Here is a 20339-nt window from a genome sequence, read left to right on the forward strand (position 1 = left end):
AGGATGATTCAAAGAATCACCTTCCACAAACAAGGCATGAGGGAAAGCGACACTGTCCGTTTAGTACAGGCGCTCGTTATCAGCAAACTAACATACAGCCTCCCTTTTCACACACTCAACAAGAGTGAGGAGGAGCTGGTTGACACTATTATCAGAGGCGCCTACAAGGTGGCCTTGCGCTTACCGGTAGGCACCCCGACAGACAAGCTCCTTGGCCTTGGGGTATACAACACATACTCCGAGCTCAAGGCGGCAACTTGAATTTCACAAAGAAGCCGACTTAGCCAGACGAGATCGGGCAGAGAGATCTTGGTGAGGGTGGGTATTCCACCACACCCCCAAAACTTGGACGAGGTACTGGTGGATATTCCCAGTCCCGTCCGAAGCAGGATCTCGGTCGCTCCTGTCCCGAGAAATATGCACAAAGACAGAAACAAAAAGCGAAGTGAAGAGAGAGTGAAATGGCTAGGCAAACTAGTCAGAAATAATGAGAACACCGTTTATGTTGACGCCTCTCAGTACAACTGGAAGCGTGCAGTAGTTACTGTCATAGGCAATGACAAGACTAGCCTAATCTCAAGTGCCTCCCTGATCACGTCCTCTATTTCCAAGGCAGAATGCTTCGCCATCGCCTTGGCAATCAAGGACCGGGAACGGACGGGGCTGTCGTACAACACCATCATCTCGGACTCTCAGGAGGCGTGCCGCTTCTTTATGAACGGCCGTCTCCCTTACAATGTTAGCCACCTCCTGGGATAGGAACTCGAGAATACATACAGACTGGTCTGGTGTCCAGGACACGCAGGCCTGGAGGGGAATGAGAGAGCTGACGCTCTAGCTCGAGAGCTCACGAACCGAGCGGAGCAACCATCGCACTCCCATTCACAACCCACCGCTTCACAGGGAAGCCGTCGCGAGGAGGAGATTAACGATCTGGCACGTATGGCACCACGCGATATTCTTGCTCACCAGCGCGGCATGCGGCAAAAATACGGCGCCCCCCACACATCTTTGCAAGGGGAAGACGCAATAGATCTCTGCAGGATTCAAACGGGGGTCTACCCAAATTTATTAAGATTGAGCAAAATTTTCCCAACGATGTACGGGCGTGCCTGTCCGTGGTGTAGCGACTCACCACCGTCTTTGTACCACATCTCATGGGGATGCCAAAATAGACCGCCAAATTTAAATGCCTACTAAGTTAGGTATAATCTAACCAGCACACTGGAGCAATGGGAGGCACAACTCGCCAGCTCAGACCCGAAGGTGCAGAAGGCTCTTCTTGGTCACGTTCGGCTAGCAGCAGAAGCCAGTGGAGCCCTGGACTTGGGGCACCACCCATCAAGCTCCTAATCCCCTATCCCCATTTCCCCAGTTCAATAAGGTTATTCTCTCTCTCTCTATCTCTCGGTGCCCCGGCACCCAGCATACGACAATATGCTGCTTGGACACGTAGGTGGTTAGTAATGCTGAGTAAAGAGACAGGATTACAGGGTTTTGATATTTCTTGACAGTTTTCAAAGCATTTACGACGCTCAAAGCGTCTGTGTATATAACTGCCTTTGGGATATTAGATTCTTTAATGTGTTTAACAGTGGCCAACATCGCGTAGGCCTCTGCCGTGAAAATACTTGTGTTAGGGTGCAGAACACCGGCATCCAAAAAGGATGGACTGACAGCTGCGTAAGATACGCCAGAATTACACTTTGATGCGTCTGTAAAGAATTCAGGACAGGAGTATTTGTGCTGTAATTCCAGGAAGTACATTTGTATATGCACAAGAGGCGCGCGCTTTGTAACAGCTACGAAGGATGTATCACAGTCTATTGGTTGCCACTGCCACGGTGGGGGCCGTACAGCAGGGGACATAAGGTGGTATTCAAGCAGGGGAACCCTTGTTTCTTCGGCTATGTCTCGAACACGCAGTGAGAAAGGCTTTGCCACTGTGGGCCGGTTGCGAAAAAGTTGACAACTGGACAAATCGTTTATGGTGTAATACGCGGGGCACTGACTGTTTCCGTTCACTCTAAGAAAATACATGAAAGACGAATAAGTTCTCTGCAGTTGAAGTGACCATTCATCCGATTCAACGTACAGACTTTCCACTGGGCTTGTTCTAAAGGCACCTGTGGACAGGCGAATTCCTAAGTGGTGGACAGGGTCTAGCATCTTTAGAGCAGTTGGAGTAGCCGACTGGTAGACTATGGCTCCATAGTCTAGTCGTGTGCATATGAGGCTTTTATACAAGTTCATGAGACATTTTCTATCACTGCCCCAGGTTGTGCGTGAAAGCACCTTTAAGATATTCATTGTTTTCATACACTTGTTTTTAAGATACTTCATGTGCTGTACAAAGGTTAATTTCGCGACTAAAATTATGCCTAAAAATTTATGTTCCCTGTTTACAGGCAGACGCTCACCATGTAACACAATATCAGGATCAGGGTGCAGGCCTCTTTTTCTAGAGAAAATGACACAGGTGCTTTTTTGTGGGTTCAGTCTGAACCCGTTTTCACTAGCCCATTTGGAGACCTTGTTAAAACCTAGCTGGACCTGTCGCTCACAGATTGCAAGAGAACTTGACTGAAATCCTATCTGCACGTCGTCAACATATGTTGAATAGAAAATGTTATGTGGTATGTGTAGACGAAGAGAATTCATTTTTACTATATAGAGCGTGCGCCTAAGCACCCCACCCTGTGGCACTCCAGTTTCCTGTACAAATTTCCGTGACAAAACATTGCCCACTCAAACGCGGAATGTGCGATTAGACCGATAACTTTCGATAACATTGAACATATTACCACGTATACCTAAGTGTGAGAGGTCTCTCAATATCCCGAACTGCCACGTAGTATCATAGGCTTTCTCCATATCAAGGAATACTGATAAGAAAAACTGCTTATGGACAAAAGCTTCACGGATACGTGCCTCGATATGTATGAGATAGTCACTGGTGGATCGACCCTCCTGAAACCCGCACTGGTATGGGTCGAGCAATTTGTTTGACTCGAGGAAGTGTAGTAGGCGACAGTTAATCATTTTTTCGAATACTTTGCAGAGACAACTTGTTAGTGCTATAGGTCTGTAACTTGTTACAGAGGAAGGATCCTTTCCATGCTTCAGAAATAGAATTATAATAGCCTCCTTTTAAACAGAGGGGATCTCGCCGGAAAGTCATGTAACGTTGTAAAGGGAAAGTAGGGTTTTCTGTTTCGGATGGTAGTTGTTTTAACATCTCATATATTACGCGGTCTGAACCTGGGGCGGATGTATTACAACAGTTCAGAGCTGCCTGCAGTTCTGCTATGCAGAATGGTTCGTTGTAGGCCGCACTTTTTGCAGATTTTCTTTCTAACTTTTGCTTCTCTATTCGTGTTTTGTACTTTCGGAATGTTTCGGAGTAGTGTGAGGAGCTGGATATGTGTTCAAAGTGTGTACCAAGAAAGTTGGCTTGATCTTCCAGGCTTTCTCCGTGGCTATTTACTAAAGGCAGGGAATACGTTTGTTGCCCATTACCTTTTTTCACTCTATTCCATACTTTTCTCTCATCTGTGTACGAGTTGATGCTTGATATATACTTCGCCCAACTCTCTCGTCTTGCTTGTTGGCGCATTCCCCTTGCCTGGGATTTGACATGTTTAAAGTTTTCCAGGTTTTCTGCTGTTGGAGAATCGCGAAGCATTGCCCATGCTTTGTTCTGGTTCCTCCGTGCTTGCCTACATGCATCGTTCCACCAGGGAACACGCCGTTTGGAACCCATGCCGCTCGCTTGAGTAATACATTTACATGCGGCATCAAGTATAAAAGCTGTAAAATATGCAACAGCGTCATCTATGGTTATACCGGACATCTCAGACCAAGTCATGTGTGTAAGAGTTCGGTACTGTTCCCAATCGGCTGAGTCAACCTTCCACCGAGGGACCTGCGGGGAAAGTTGATCTTGTTTCGGCGTAGTTAGGATTATTGGGAAGTGGTCACTCCCATACGGGTTGTTAAGCACATTCCATTTAAAATAGGGTAAAAGCGTCAGCGATAAAATGTTAAGATCTATGGCAGAGTATGACTTGTTGGCCAGGTTAAAATATGTGGGCTCCTTTGTGTTCAAGAGGCATGTTCCAGAGGAAAAAAGCACCTGTTCAATGACTCGACCTCGCGCATCACAGCGTGAATCACCCCACAAACTACTGTGTGCATTAATATCACCGAGAATCATATAGGGCTCTGGGAGCTCACCTATTAATGATTCTAAGTCGTGTCTGTGAAGCTGATAATGTGGTGGTATGTACAAAGAGCAGATGGTAATGAGTTTATTTAAAAGTATGGCTCGAACGGCCACGGTCTCAAGCGCCGTTTGGAGCTTCAATGCTGACACGCTACACTTCTATCAGCAATGATGGCTACACCGCCAGATGATGCGACAGCATCCTCGCGGTCTTTCCTGAAAGTCATGTATTGCCGGAGGAAGTTAGTGTGCTTGGAAGTTAGGTGGGTTTCTCGAACACACAGCACCTTAGGTTTAAACTTAAAGAGGATTTCTTGGACGTCATCTAGGTTTCTTAATAGTCCTCTAACATTCCACTGTATGACGTCATCCATGTTTAAAAAGAAATTTTGCTGTGTGTCTCAAAAGTGACATTACTTTACAGAGCCTTTGTTAGGCCCTGTAATTGGTGTTTTGTCTTTTTTTGGAGCGGTCAAGAGAACCTCGCCGCTCCTTCGACGCTACTTGCGCCGTTTGGCTTGGACTGGTGTCCATATCTTGCGAGGCACTGGACACACGCTCCCGAGAGCGATGTGTGCGTCGCGTAGACTTCATCTCAAGCGACGAAGTCTTCGTCCCCACGGGGCCGGAGGTCGGCAGGACCCCTGTGGCTTCTGCGGAGCCCTGGCTGCTGCCGGAGCTTGAAGAGGCCACTGGTGTGGACACTTTGAAAGATGGCAGGGCAGTGTCGGCTGCTCCCACCGTAGGGGCGGGTGGCGTTAGCCTCGGCACGCTAGGCGTGGTCCGGGCTGCCGCCAGAGGCCGTTGTGGTGCCGCCCCCCGTTGCACCACTTCAGTGAAAGATGTTTTCAGTGAAAATAACGAAGAGACCCTTTGTCTTGCTTCACGGAATGTAATGTTGACAGAAGTTGACAGAAATGGTGAGGTTGCTTAGGGTAGAAATCTCGGCCCTTAAGGGTGTGGCAGGCCCTGCACCGGCTGAGAGGGCAATGCCTGAGCCCATAGCGAGCATGGATTTTGCTGATGTAGGTGAAGCTAGTGGGTCGCGCCCCTCAAAGAGGAAGGCGACGACCCATGAAGCAGAGCCCGCATCGAGGAAGCTGAGATCTGAGGTGAAGGAGATGTTGTCGAGTGTTGTGGATAGTGTTAAGCAGGTCGATGATGGTTTGGTGCAGCTGAATACGCGTCTCACAGTCGCTCAGCTCGATCGATGGGAAGTTCAAGGAGCTGCAATGTAGAATAAAGGCGTTCGAAAACAAGTCCAGTCTGAGTGCCTCTCCCCTTCTTAGGTCGGGATCTCAGTCAGCTGGTTCCTCGACGGGGAAGTCTCAGGTTTAGCAAGATGGCTCGCAGCAACTGCTTCAACATGGCGCGACAAAATTAGACTTTTTGTGTGTGGCAATGGAACTGTAGGGGGTGTGCTCGTAAACGGGCGCCTCTACAGCAGTATATTTGCGCGTGTGAGGGTAGACTGCAGGCTATTCTACTGCAGGAGACAATGACGGAAGAAGTTTCTCTGACGGGCTACTGAACCGTCTTCGGGGGATCCAAAGCTCGGGGGACCTGCATTCTGACGCAAGTGGTCCATGACCTTAAGATACCTTTCAGTTCACTGGAATATGTCATGATCGAGGTGATTCCTAACCGGGTGAACAAGAAAAGTGTGTTTATTCTGAACGTGTACAGTGCCCCGAGGGACAAGGTGCAGAGATTCAAGCTGCTTCTGCAGAAGGCTTCTAAGCTTGCCGGGGACCATCCGCTGATCGTGGCCGGGATTTTAATGCTCTGTATCACGTGTGGGGGTACAAGCATGACACTGTTAAAAGGAGAGACCTCTGCAGAACGCTGCGGAGTTTGACCTTACGCTGGTCACTGACCCTGCCTTTCCGACATGTATAGGGACGTCGACGTGTAGGGATACAACCCCTGACCTCTGCTTTGTAATGAACACGGCCAAGCCTAGTTGGTGCAATCTTGCCAAAGACCTAGGTAGTGATCATTATATTAACAAATTCGTTTTTGATGTTGAGGGTAGACGCCCTAGGGCGTTAACGTTTATAGACTGGGATAAGTTTCGGATGATCCGGGAGGAGAGAGGAAACAGGGGGAAGGAATTCGAAGGCCTGTACCGGCTGTTCCTGGAGGATTGGGTCGCCCACGTGAGGGAGGATATAAAGGAGGCTACGGAGAAGATCACTACGGATTTGGAGGTGGATAGCGCTGATAGCAGGCTGGCCCATCTGATTGAAGCCAAGCAGTATGTGCTGGCTAGGTGGAAGGGGCAGCGGCTTAATCGCAGGCTGCATAAGAAGATTTCCAAGCTGAATAAGCTGATTGAGGAGCACTGTAAGCTTTTGTCTAGGCAACAGTGGGGTGAGGTATGCAACTCTGTGAATGAGCAGGTGTGCAACGGGAGGTCATGGGGCTTGCTTAAGCATTCGCTGAACGTCTCCAATACGAGAGTTAGTCAGGGGCATGTCCTTGCTAGAGCTGTACACAAAGCAGTGGGGTCTGCCTCAGAGGAAGAGCTGGTTGAGAAGCTGGCCAACAAATACCTGCCTGTTACGGACCCGGAAGCTCTTCTGACGGAGCAGGCCTACACAGGAGACGACAACTTTTCCTTAGATGAGGACTTTTCTGTGGAAGAGATACGCGCGGTTTTGCATAACCTTAACAGCAAGTCGGCTCCCGGACCGGACTGGATTTCGAACAAGCTTTTGAAGAACCTGGACGATAGGTCAATCAAGTAGCTTACCGGCGAGGTTAACGCTATGCGGAGAGACAGGGTGGTTCCGGAGCAGTGGAAGACAGCTCTCACGGTGCTGATTCTCAAGGATGGTAAAGTCCCGAGCATTGATAACTTAAGGCCTATTTCGCTCACTTCGTGCGTGGGCAAGGTGGCCGAGCATGCGGTGCTTAATCGGCTTACAAGGTACCTTGAGGAGAACGAGGTCTAACCCCACACTATGATTGGTTTTCGGGCCGGGCTGTCGATGCAAGACGCAATGAAGCTGATCAAGCATCAGGTCATTGACGGAGATGGAAGGGGCGTTAAGGTCATCCTAGGGCTGGACCTGGAGAAGGCTTTTGACAACATTCGGCACTCTTATATTCTTAAGTCCATTTCGGATCTTGGCCTCGACGCGCACTTTCATGACTATTTCAGGCCCTTCCTGTCAAGCAGGAAGGATACCCTGAGGGTTGCGGAGCTAGAGTCAAAGACGTTAAATCTTGGAGACAGGGGCACTCCTCAGGGGGCCGTCATCTTGCCCACATTGTTCAATCTGGGCATGGTTGGATTGGCCAAGAGGCTCTTGGAGATTGAGGGGATTAAGCACACCATGTATGCAGATGACGTGACCATATGGTGTCCCGGGGGTAGTGAGGGCTATATAGAGAGTGTTCTGCAGGAGGCAGTAGATGTAATCGAGACTTATTTGGACCCAACGGGGTTAAGGTGCTCCCCCCCCACCCAAGTCGGAGCTGTTGCTGTACAGTCCCACTAGAAAGGGACCCAAGCCAAGAGGATATATCCCCATGGACAAGCTGAGCATTCAGCTTCACACAAGAAATGGCGATCTCATACCTAGGGTAGATAAGATCAGGGTTCTGGGGATGCTGATCGAGTCGAACGGCGCCGACATGCTGACGATCCAGAAGATCGTTGCCATGACAGAAAATGCAGTACGCCTAATGAAGAGGGTGGCCAACAGGCAGACGGGGTTGAAGATGGATAGTCTGATTAGGCTTATGCACGCATTTGTATTGTGTCACTTTACTTATGTGGCGGCCATGCACAAGTGGAAACCATCAGAGAAGGAGAAGCTTGACATGCAGATTAGGAAGGTCACCAAGAAAGTGTTGGGAGTACCAATGTGCACCAGAAACGACCGACTTCTCCAGCTGGGCATTCATAATACCTTGGATGAGATAGCTGAGGCTCAGGAGAGGACGCAGATGGTGCGTTTCTCTACGTCTAGCACGGGTCGGCAGATTCTGAGAGAGTTGGGTGCTCCTCAGGAGAAGATTTCGCAGCTTCACGTCGGTATTCCCTCGAAGGTCCGTAAGCGGTATCACGTCAAGCCTGTTCCCAGGAACATGCATCCAGAGCAAAATGTGGGTAGAAGGCCGGGGGGGCTAGCCTGCTGAGACTCATTCGTGATGAGAATCAGAAGGTTGGCTTCGTCGATGCTTCTTTTAACGAGGAGAGGAAGGTGTTTACCGTAGTTGTCGTGGACAATGAGGGCAGTGTCGTTAACGCTGCTACCGTTCACACTGATAGGCCTGAGCTTGCGGAGCAAGCGGCTATTGCGCTTGCCTTGGTTGACAGACGCAGGCCTTTTGTATATGGTGATTCAAAGTCGACCGTTACGGCCTTTGAGAAGGGCTTCGTGGCTAAGGTTGTTTTTAAAATTATGCTGCCCTGTGAGGTCTCTCAACACTACCTATGTTGGTTCCCAGCTCACCTTGGGATGATTGAGGGAGCCCCTCCGAATCTCAATGAGTCTGCTCATGAGGCAGCATGAGATCTTACCCTCCGCCTTGCCCCACGCCATGGCGTGGCGGTACTCCTCGAGAACAGAGACTCCCCTTCCACATGCAATGAGATCACGATGTATTACCTTCTTAATCGCAGGGTTTATGGTTTGCCGCATCCTAAACTAAACAGGGCTCAGGCACTTACATTACGCTTACTACAGACTGGTACTTATCCTTGCCCACGGAGGCTGAACATGTTTTATCTTGAGATGTATACAGAGCCTTATTGCCAGGATTGTGGTGCTTTAGCCACGCTCGAACACGTGCTCTGGTCTTGCGAAAGAATTGAAGACTCGGCGATCAAGGACGCGTCCAGGTGGGAGGCTGCACTTCGCAGCCCGGACCTGGATGAACAATTCTGGGCTGTCCAGCAGGCTCACGACGTGGCTGTGAGGTTCGGCCTTCCGGTCCCGACGTGGGAGCGGCCCGCTTAGTGGTTAATTACCACTACTTGCAGGACCAAATAAAGTTTTCCACCCATCCATCCAGAATGGGCATGTATCACTGTGACACAAATGCCTAAATATGTTTAGATGTATGTGGCACACACCTCATTTATTACCCTTCTTCTCCCGACAAGCACCATAGCTAGCCTTTGTCCACATCCTAATGGTGCATCAATGTCTCATGCTGTGCATCCACCTGACTTCGTGTTTCTATCCTGGCATAGCTTGTGACTGGTGTACTGCACGGCACAGCCAGGAGAGAGAGAGAGAAAATACTTTTACTGTCAAGGTTGAGTGGAGCTTTCTTTCCCAGCGGTGTGGGCTAGCGTGGCGTCTGCTTCGCTGCGACGCTATCAGCTCATTCTGCCAACTGTATCTGGTCTTTCGGGTTGTAAGTTTTCATCTTCATCTCCTACTCTTTGTGTGAAGGCGCTCACCTAAAGAGTTCTCTTGGTGGAGGGTTCTTGTAGCATCCCCACAAGATGTGATCTTGGTCTGCCAGGGGGCAGCTACAATGTTTGCAGTTTGGTGGATATTCACCACCGGTCATTGCAGCTAGTCTTTTTGGACTAAGTACAGACTTAGTGTGTACTCTCCTGAGGTTAGTGGCCTGTATTTTTGTCAGTGTCTCGTGCGGGGATCGATACATTCGCCTCGATTCGTGGTAATAAACAGTCATTTCGTTAAATGTGTGGATACCTTCATGTCGGTCAACCCCGTTGGGCAAGCCCAGCTCCCGGTTACTTGTTGCTCGGGCGGCTAGGTGGGCGGCCTCATTACCAGGGTTGCCCGCATGAGCGGGTACCCGCACCAACTTCAATTGATTGAGTTCTTTGTTGATGATTTTGAATGCTTGACGGGAAATGAAACCCGAGGTGTAGTTACGAATCGCTGTTTTCGAGTCGGATATAATAATCTTGGTGCCCGGGATGGAGGTGCCCATGGCGATGGAGGCCTCTTCTGCCTCCATAATGGAAGATGTGTTTACCGTCGCACAGCTGATGGTGTGTTCGTCCCCAGTAGTGATGGCTATGGTGTGTCGACCATCACTGGTGCGAGCAGCATCCATGTGTATGGTACGTTGGTTTTTGTAGCATTGCCAGAGTGCCACCACCCTAGCTTTGCATCTACCGCTGTTTTCAGTGCTCAAGTTTTTCGGAAGCGGGGGGGATAATGATCTTGGTCCGGATAGTGTTAGGTATCCGGTGTCGTTGAAGGATGTCTAAGGCTGGGTGAAACCCCAAAGTGTCCAGGATCCGCTGTCCCGCGTGTGTGCCGGATAATCGAACTGTTTGAGCCCATTTGTGGGCCTCTATGATTTCCTCAACATTGTCATGCACCCCTAGACTCAAGAGTGCTTTCGTATTAGTCGAATTTGGTAACCCAAGAGCCTGTTTGAATAACGTTCGGATTAGACCGTTAATCCGTTCCAAGTCCCTCTTCCTGAGATGCAAGTAAGGGCAGACATACGCCACTAGGCTCGGAAAAAAAAGCCTGGATTAGTCTGCAGGCATCTTTCTCCTTAACTCCGTGCCGTCAGTTGGAGACCCTCCTGAGAAGGTTCTGTAATTGCCCAGCTGTAGTTTAAAATCGTGCTGTGGCTTCTTGTTTGTGCGTGTTTTGTTGGATCCACAATCCTAGCACTCTGATTTTAGGAACGGGTGGGACCGGCTGTCCAGCTACCTGCACCGGAATGTGTGCGGGCATATTGGCAGCCGGATTTGCGGGATTTTCGTTCCGGACTATAAGTAGTTCAGATTTTTTCGGCGAACAGCTCAGGCCATTGTTGCGAGCGTGTTTCTGCCCTGCATCAGCCGCTGCCTGCAGCGATTCTGAAATTTCTCCATCCGACCCAGTGCACGTCCAGATCGTTACGTCATCGGCATAGATGGCGTGCCTGATATGAGGAATCTCTTTGAGCTGTCGGGATAAGCCACTCATGGTGGTATTAAAGAGGAAAGGAGAAAGTAGTACTGCTCCCTGTGGTGCACCTCTAGTGCAGAGCTCTATGGTTTTGCTTTCAATATCTCCTATGTTTACGGTGGCAGTACGCCCCTTGAGGAATGTGGTAATTAGGTATATGTTCTCTTACCTACGTTCATGTTGGATATGTTTTCTAGAATGGCTTGATGTGAGATATTGTCAAACACATGCTAGTAGGCAGAAATTTTAGAATGTGTGGTCCCCCTTTCAGATACACCCCCAATATTGCATAAACATTGCATGAGATGAAAGTTCTGTCCTGTGCGGCACAGCACCAAAATGTTTCTTCCCTGGAGTACAGGAATTCGTCATGCCAATATTGTCAAATCGTCTCTGCCTTGCTGTCGTCACGCACATGCTTGTTTCGCTGTTACACTCATGTCACACCACACTAGTTCATGTTATACAGACATGTTTGCCCATCCGGGGGTAACACTTTGCAGAAGCCAGAACGATGCTTTATAACTAAGTGTACAAGATCTGCAAAATTTTTGTTTCTTGCTTTAGTTAACTGCAAAAGATGCACATGCATTTTAACTTTTATTTCAATCAATAAATTTTTACTGCTGCATATACAAATATATACCATCATATTTTCATTCAGGCAGAACCCCTTCAAGGTTTGTTAACATATATCACTAACAATGAACTACAAGAGAAATAAATACTGACAAGACAATCGCTTGTGTTACAAATGTGTAAAATATATTTTTTTCTTCGTTAAGATAGGTATTACCAAAGAAGTCAAATAGACGTTAAACATAGTTGAATATTCTTTCTACTTTATGAGTGTACTGGAGGCCGTCTGGCGGAATGCATGCTTATGTATTGAAATACAAAGCAGCCATAATAAATGACAGACAAGGAAACAGTAGGTGCAGTTGAGTCTACAAATTACTGTTTGAACATGTGCCATATGAGCCATATATTTGTACACGTACCATATGTGTTTTGTCGAGTTTGCGAGACTTAATGCACCCTTCCTGTACTACAAGTACTAACTACAACAAGCTCATCACACACCAGGTTTCGAAGCTATCAGTAAGGATGCGTCATCATTTTAAAGCATACGAAGTTGAAACATGTGGAAAGTTTACACATTAGCAATTAGACAATCAAATATCTTGCAATCTGCTACATGTGTAGCGAAAACTGTTCATTGAATTGAGAAGGCGTTAGTGGTAGGTACAAACCAGATTCTTTTGTAAACACCAGATATCTCCACAACGACTGCCCCAAGATCCGGCAATGACAAGAGGGGCGTATTATGATTGTGGGAAATAGTGTTCCTGCAAACAGCCTCAAACTTTCAGAAACTATAGCAAAACATGGATGCGGTGCTCATTGTCCTAACGCCCGTACGTCATGAGCAGTGGGTAGGATTGGTACTGTAAAATTCAAGAAACTTATTTGAACCAACCTTTTCGAGCAACCTTGATATGGGATGCCAGAAAAGCTGGAGCTCTTCGTGAACAACATTTTGTTTTTTCCAGTAACCATTATATCTGTGCAGGTGTTTACTGAAACCGAGAAGAGAGGAAAGAGACGAGAAAGATGACTTAATGCTCCCACGCTTAGCAACAAGAATGTGACTCACATGTAAAGAACAGTGACTAGGAACACAACACAGAACACTCCTTCTCGAAATCCAACGTAGTCAGTGATCGCTGAAGGGGTCATCTTGTTGACGAAAACCTCCTTGGCGAGGAACTATTGGCATCGCCCAAGGCCACTGAAATATACGTCGCCCAATGACGTTGAACAAAGTCGTTCCCGCTCATGACGCCAAAAAGTCCATTAACGGCCGACAAGCCGTAACGATTTCTGTGTTTTTTCTTTTTAGTTTAGCGTGGTGAAGTCCTGACGTAACAGCATACACTCTTAGGCAAAGTTACACCCTTTGGCTTGCCCCTTCTGCCACACAACGATAATCGTTATCTGCCTTGATGCGTTTCCTTTCTTTAACGCTGCGAGCCCGGAACTTTCCAGTAACGAACGGCACGCGCGTTATCAGAAGGGGCAATCCAAAGGGTGTAAACTGTTCTATGCTGATAACGGGCGTGCCGTTCGTTACTGGAAAGTACCGGTCCCGCAGCGTTAAAGAAAGGAAACGCATCAAGGCAGATAACGATTATTGTGGCAGAAGGGGCAAGCCAAAGGGTGTATTTAAGAGTGTAGTTGACAAACTCAGGACTGCCTTGATCCAGCAGTATACATGTGAGGCGCGCGCGGGTGATTTGAATGATGAAAAACGCACCTGTTGGATTCTAAATGCTGATCTTAAAGGCTGTGCTTTTACTGGCTGAATGCGGCGGAAGCGATTTTGGATGCCAGAACACGTCATTGACGTCGGAGCAGCGCTGAAAACCGCTGAAAACAACTTGTTTCAGCCATAGAGTTTCCTACAAAAATTCTTGTACGAAACTCTATGGTTTCAGCGACCATTGCTGTGAACTGGTTTCACTGGTTCTAGTAGTATTGTTGATTCTAGAAACGTTACTCGGATGGGCGTCAGGTTGGAGCACGGTGGTTAAAGCAACAAGGAAAAAAATGGCGAAAAGCTGCTACCAAAAAATTAATCTCGAAGGCTATGCTTTGCGAACCGAAAACTCGTTTACCGTAGAGCTATCCTAACCCGCCATGCCTTGTGGCTCCCGTAAACTGCCGAGTTTTCTCTACTAGTGTCAGCGTGTCAGTCCATACAGTTTCTCACTACATTACCTAGAGGGAAATCTGGCGCTGCTGCGCTGTGGTATGCATGGGAATGCACGAGACGGTCATTAGAGGAAACGCCAGTTCACGGGATTGGCCAGTCGTTTCAGCGGGTGCGAGAGAGAAAATCTGGGGGCGTTTGCGCTTGAAATTTCTCCCTTTGCCTAGGTACCATGGAGGAGCAGTTTCTTTGGTCGTTCTGTCCCTAGGCGTGCCCTGGCGTGCCGGCATTTTGCCATGTGTCGGCTGGCGATCTGTGCGTCGCGTACAAGTTTTCCTCGTGCGTCTCCTTGGGTGTTGCTGGCGCAGTGCACTGGCGCGAACGATTGTTGTCGTTTGGTCAGTGGTCTCCCGTGAAGGCGAGTATGATATGGCGTTGCCCTGTCACTACCAGTGTCACACGTATACTTCTCATCGCGATCGGCACCGATCCGGATCGAAATTCTCGACTGTGATTGGGTCTCTCGCTCATTTTGTCCAAAGAAGGCAATCACGACCGCGAAATTCGATCAGGATCGGGCGTGATCGCGATGAGCAGTGAGCCGGAACACAAGATACACACACAGCGCACACTGTCAACAATTTCATTGCGAAAGCATTGCGACCTTTGAAGATTATAGCATGGCACTAGTCACTTGATAGATATAGCATATATTACATATATAGCAAAATATATAGCATCTTCACAGTTTGCCCTGTGTGTGCGTTTTCGTTCCTTGCTTGTGCCCCTGTCACACTGGTATCTTACCGTCCTCGCCAATTTTTCCATGCGTCGAACGCTTCGAGAGGGCTCAGTTGCGCGTTATTCAATTGCCATAATTTAAATATTAAAATACTACTAACTTGTAGCGTGGGGTCTCTTTTTCACGTTTCTGTGTCTTCGTCCGCTTCCGCTGCTGCCTTAGTATGTCAAACGGCAAACTTCTGACTGCTGTTGCAGAAGTCTTGGCATCACAAGTTGGCGGCTGGACGTAATAATATTTATTTTAAGTCCAGCACGCTTAGGCCTCCGCCACTCCAATCCTACGGGCCATCCTGCTTCCAGCTTTGATCTCCCCACTACCCCTTGGGTGCCCTGGGGATCCTGCGCCGCCTGCTTTATTATAACCTCAGGTCCTCTCCTGAGGCCTCCGGTTGCATGTGCCCTCCTGGAGCAGTGCTTGTAAAAAATCCAATCTATCGTCGCGACTTAAAAAGCGACCCGCGACAATTGTCACAAAAAGCGACAACACCAGTCAGAATCTTGCCTGTCAAACCAAGTCATTCTCACCTAATTATTTAAATGATTAAGCGACTTCTGTAGGTGTCGGTCAATGTCATATTAAGCGACTGGCGAACTTGTTCCCTTTACTGGACGGATCCTGCATCTCGGCATGCATTTTGTAGCTGTGTATTCGTGTAGATGTAGGAGCTCGGTGGGAGATCTATTAGTCCAGGCAGCATGCGCTAACACCATGTGGCAGATACTGCTTGATGATTTCTAGTATATCATTCCCGCGCACAGCTATCGTGTGCGCCACAGCCCTTATAAGTTATTTGGCTCAGCCATAAGTTCCAGCTTTACTCCGACACCACGTGAGTGCTGGTTTCCCATGTCTGTCTGTCCACACAGTTCTTTAAGCTGACAATGACCGCTGTCATCATTGATTTTCATTTTCCGTTGCCAGGATCGTGATCCCCATCTTCACATTGCATTAGTACAAATAATAAGAAAACTTTGACCACTATTGTCACCACTTTGATTAAAGTTCAGGTCCCTGCAATAATGTGCATTTCACTCTATATATATCTATACATTTCTTTTCTTGGGAGTTCTTCAAAAGTATATTTTTTTCACTAGAAGGTTGGTAACAATGAGCACCTCACCGTCATGGGCTACCAGTTTGGTGCAATGTCCCACTCATTATAAAAATCTTATAGATGGCGATCTGTGCGTCGCGTACAAGTTTTCCTCGTGCGTCTCCTTGGGTGTTGCTGGCGCAGTGCACTGGCGCGAACGATTGTTGTTCCCCCCCCCCTCCTTACTTTCTCCCGCACGCAAGAGGTATTCGCCAAATGCCAGTTAGGTCGGAAGAGACAAAATAGAAAGGCGTCTTTTTGCGCCTCTTGTTCATCGAGCAATGTTTCAGAAAAAATGAGGACATACAAGGCACTGTTTCCAACTAAATCTTTTATCCAAGAAAACCAATATACAGTAAACTACCACTTGAACGTCACTTAAGCAAATTATTCAGCTGTACAAACTTTTTTTGTATCCCCCATCGAAACCCCATTCAACCCAATGCAAATGCCTTTCAGTTTAACAAAATTCAGTACAGTGGCATTTCAGTTCTACATCATCATCATCATGATTTTTATTTTTACCACTGGATACAAGGTGAAAAAGGGAGAGCCGGGAAAAAAGCCGAAATCTCTTCGGCTTGACAAAGTTCCGGTCTCCCAGACAGGCACGGAAGCGGCTGGTGTAGCAATACAATTACGCATAAAGTGTGGATATAAGAGTTTTTTAAACACAAATACATATAGAAATTTTCATGTTATTACATGGAAACTAGTTGTAATACAGTTGTGTCAAATGACTCCCAGTATACAATTATAATCTGTTATCTTGCATATTATTATTTAACACAGACTCAGTTGCATATATCATAGTGGACTTGGAAGCACCGAACGAGTACGGATGCTGATCAAATTTTTTCTGATCGCACAGATCGTGCTGTCGAGGACCGGATTCGTCGACGCAGGGTCTGAGCATGCACTGCATCAGGCCTATCTACTGCTACCTCCGGCTGTCTGCCCTGCTGGCTTCATCGGACAAAACAAGTCGCAGGAAGCTGTACCACGTGCACTGCACTGGGACCACCTGACCAGCACGGTGACGTCGACGGAGACATCGTGGCTCCCGGATAAAAGCAGCAGCCTTTTCGACGTTCCCTTCAGTGGACTTGGAAGCACCGAACGAGCACGGATGCTGATCAAATTTTTTCTGATCGCACAGGTTAGTGACCAGCATTTAGTCTCTTCAGTTAGAGACAACGGCGTAACGTTAACGGTGCTCCCAAGTCCACAATGCTGTGTTGCTATTTTGCGGGGTTGTTTTAATGTTGTCCGCTTAATGTTACTAACATCCGGAGACGAACAAAATCCAGGCCCTTACTCTGATTCAGATGAATGTTCGCAGCGGGGACTAATGAAACACATTCTAAGAGAACAAAAGGAAACGAACAAAACACTGAAACAACTGTCTTCAAATATCAAGCATGTGGAGACAATAGTTGCAGATTTGCAAGAAAGAATGACAGTTATTGTGAATGAAAGGGGATTATAGAAAGAATGCGAAGACAGGATAGTACACTGCGAGGAATCTTGTAAATCTACCATGATGCAAGTAGAATTTCTGGCATCGAAGGTCGATGATTTAGAAAATAGAAGTAGGCGGAATAACCTAGTAATTTATGGCTTAAGAGAGAGCTCTGATGAAGATGTTTAAACACTTGAAGAAGAAGTGCGCGGTATACTTAAGAAGATCCTAGGAATAGAAATTAACTCAATAGAACGAGTTCACAGAATTTGTACAAAGCAAAGCCAAAGGGCACGCCCCGTTATTATCAGGCTATTCAACTTCGCTGAGAAAAACAAAATATTATCAAGCTGCTTGAAGGTGAAAAACACCCAGATTTCAATATCCGAGGATTTCTCAAAGAAAGTATGCAACACACGTGCTAAATTATGGTGTTCTGCAGTAAGTGAAAAGGCGAAAGGGGCAAAGGTATCTCTGTCATTTGATAAACTAAAAATAAATGGCAACACCTTTATATGGATGAGTGTGAGGTCAGAAGAATTGAACTATCTAAACCGAAAACTTCTGCACACGCTGGCCCAGCAGCTTGTGATGGCACGTGACAACAACGTACGAAATGTATCAGAGTGTTATCACTGAATGCGCGCAGCGTAGTCAATAAGTCCAGCCTACTTGAAAGCATAGTTGCAGCCCATCAACCGCACGTTATAGTCATCACGGAAACCTGGCTTCAGGAAAGCGTCCAGGATTCCGAAGTGTTTCCACCTTCTTATCGGCTCATACGGAAAGACAGAGAATCGCGGGGGGGGGAGGTGTAGCTGTCGCAATTAAATCTAACATAAAATTCACAGTTTTAAACAGCATACCTGACCATGAAAGCGTATGGTGTAACCTTACATTTAATGGAAAAAGCATATTTCTGGGTGGCGTATACCGACCTCTGAATGCGCCCCCTGAATACCTAGACGTTATGCATGATTACATTGCACAACACACTTATTCACGTTCCAATATTATTATCACGGGTGATTTCAATTTACCAGGAATCAATTGGTCTAATCTTTCGCACAACAGCTCCGACGCAAAAAGTGCTGAATCACTATTGTTCATGTCATTTACCTTCTCTCTAGACCAGCTAGTTTCCGAACCGACTAGAATAGCTGGTCCGTCATGTTCTGTGCTTGATCTGATGTTCGTAAGCAGTCTATTTCAAAATAACACATTAAACGTTGAAAACAGCATTTCGGACCATAAAACTATTGTATTCTCCTGTCCGATTTTATGAAACTGTGAACGCGTTAAGCCATCGATTGCTGTTATCAGGGATTACTCAAGAGCGGATGACAATGCTATCTCAGAATATTTAAACGCCTGCTTTCTGCAGGTTTCATTACTTCATGACGTAAAGGAATTATGGTTACGTTTTAAGCATATTGTACACTTTTGTGAAGAAAACTACATTCCCTCCAGAAAGAAAAAAGTGAACAGAGAACATCCTTGGGTATCGCGCGAAATAATACATTTAAAACGAAAAATTAAAAGGAAGCGCAGAAAGAAAACCACACGTGACCTTCAAGATCTCGTACGCTTATTACAAGATAAGATAAACATATGGCCAAGGAGCGTTTTTTCACTGTTACTCTGCCTTCTTACATGATGAATAAACCACAAAAATCCTGGTGCTACCTATCGAGGGAGTGGCACACCGTATCGCAGATTACTGTTTCAAACGAGACGGTTGTTCAGCCTGACGTCATAGCAAGCAAATTTAATGAATTTTTTCTATCTGTATTTAACAGAACTACATTATCATTTCGAGAATCCAATGCCTGAAATAGATATCGACCAACAAGGAATTCTTTGACTCTTACAAAAACTGGATGTAAAGAAACCCTGTGGCCCTGATCTTATATCAGATGCATTTTTGCAAAAACATGCAGTTTGGATGTCAAAATACTTATACGTAATTTACAGGCGATTTTTGGAAACTTCAGTGATACCTGACGAATGGCGAAGGGCCAAAGTAATACCTGTGCACAAATCTGGCTCTAAACTCGACGTAAGTAACTATAGATCTGTTTCATTAACATGTGCATCCAGTAAATTGTTCGAACATATTATTTATAAGGCCATAATATTGCACTTAGAGAATAATAACCTACTATATAGCCGGCAACATGGATTCCGTTCAGGTCTAAGTACTATTACTCAGTTAGCTGAGTTAACCCATGATGTAGCTACCACAATAAATAACAGAAGCCAAATAGATGCCATTTTCTTAGATTTTTCAAAGGCCTTTGATGTTGTTCCTCATCCAGATCTTATTACTAAACTAATTGCCATTGGTGTACACGAGAAAACAGTATCATGGATCAAGAACTATCTCGAAAACAGAAAGCAATGCGTAGCTGTGAATGATATTACGTCTGATTACGTCAACGTTTTTTCTGGTGTTCCACAAGGCTCGGTTCTTGCGCCCCTCCTATTTCTGATCTGTATCAACGATATTCGTTCATGCGTTCAGCCGCCTATTCGTCGATGATTGCGTAGTGTACGCAACAGTGAATACCAGAGAGGATCAGGTAAAACTAGATGATTTGTTAGCTGCTGTACAAAATTTGTGCAACATTTGGGGGATGAAACTGAATGCATCAAAAACTACCAGTATCTCCTTCACTCACAAGAAAAATGTGCTTCAGTTTACATACACAATAAACAATATATCACTAAGAAAATACGAGGAGGTCACATATCTCGAGGTCACTCTTACAACGAAATTAAATTGGGAAACTCATATAAATAACATATATGACAAGGCCTTAGGTAAACTACATTACTTGAGAAAAAAAACTTAGAAACACACCTCCTAGTGTTAAATTAAATGTATACAAAACCCTCATTAGACCCTCTTTAGAGTATGCTGACATTATTTGGGCCCCGCACCAGAAGTATTTAACCGAGAAACTAGAACGCATACAGAACTTAGCATTGAGATTTATATATTCACAATATTCACGTCAAACGAGCATTACGAACCTGCGCGTCAAGGCTAACATTCAATCACTGGCTCAACATAGAATGATTTCCAGATTAAAATTTCTATACTTACTTTATCACGGCTCCTATCGAATAC

The 20339-nt window shown here is 46.4% G+C and overlaps 2 protein-coding genes across 9 annotated transcripts in view; one reads left to right on the forward strand and one right to left on the reverse strand.

Moving 5' to 3' along the window:
* The window catches only part of LOC126532364 (cytochrome P450 3A8-like), a 44662-nt gene extending 31314 nt beyond the window's left edge, over nt 1-13348 (reverse strand). Inside the window, exons 1-2 of one of the 3 annotated variants that reach the window (XM_050180080.3) lie at nt 12791-13348; nt 12614-12713 (exon numbers count right to left, since the gene is read on the reverse strand). In XM_050180080.3, the coding sequence (XP_050036037.2) occupies nt 12614-12713; nt 12791-12873 (183 nt within the window). In that variant the 5' untranslated portion in view covers nt 12874-13348. Of the gene's footprint in view, nt 1-184; nt 404-12613; nt 12714-12790 lie in introns of those variants that run through there. The other 2 variants (XM_055071555.2, XM_055071556.2) reach the window with 2 other exon arrangements.
* A 615-nt stretch (nt 13349-13963) lies between these two features.
* The window catches only part of LOC140212844 (uncharacterized), a 40437-nt gene continuing 34061 nt past the window's right edge, over nt 13964-20339 (forward strand). For 2 of the 6 annotated variants that reach the window (XR_011894871.1, XR_011894869.1), the window contains exons 1-2: nt 13964-14264; nt 16616-19265. Coding sequence is in view for 2 of the 6 variants with exons in the window: in XM_072288498.1 (XP_072144599.1) it covers nt 16586-16903 (318 nt within the window). In the remaining 4 variants the exon portion in view is untranslated. Of the gene's footprint in view, nt 14265-15901; nt 19266-20339 lie in introns of those variants that run through there. The other 4 variants (XR_011894870.1, XR_011894872.1, XM_072288498.1 and 1 more) reach the window with 4 other exon arrangements.

The sequence above is a fragment of the Dermacentor andersoni genome, chromosome 5 (genome assembly GCF_023375885.2).
Source record: "Dermacentor andersoni chromosome 5, qqDerAnde1_hic_scaffold, whole genome shotgun sequence".
NCBI lineage: Eukaryota > Metazoa > Arthropoda > Arachnida > Ixodida > Ixodidae > Dermacentor > Dermacentor andersoni.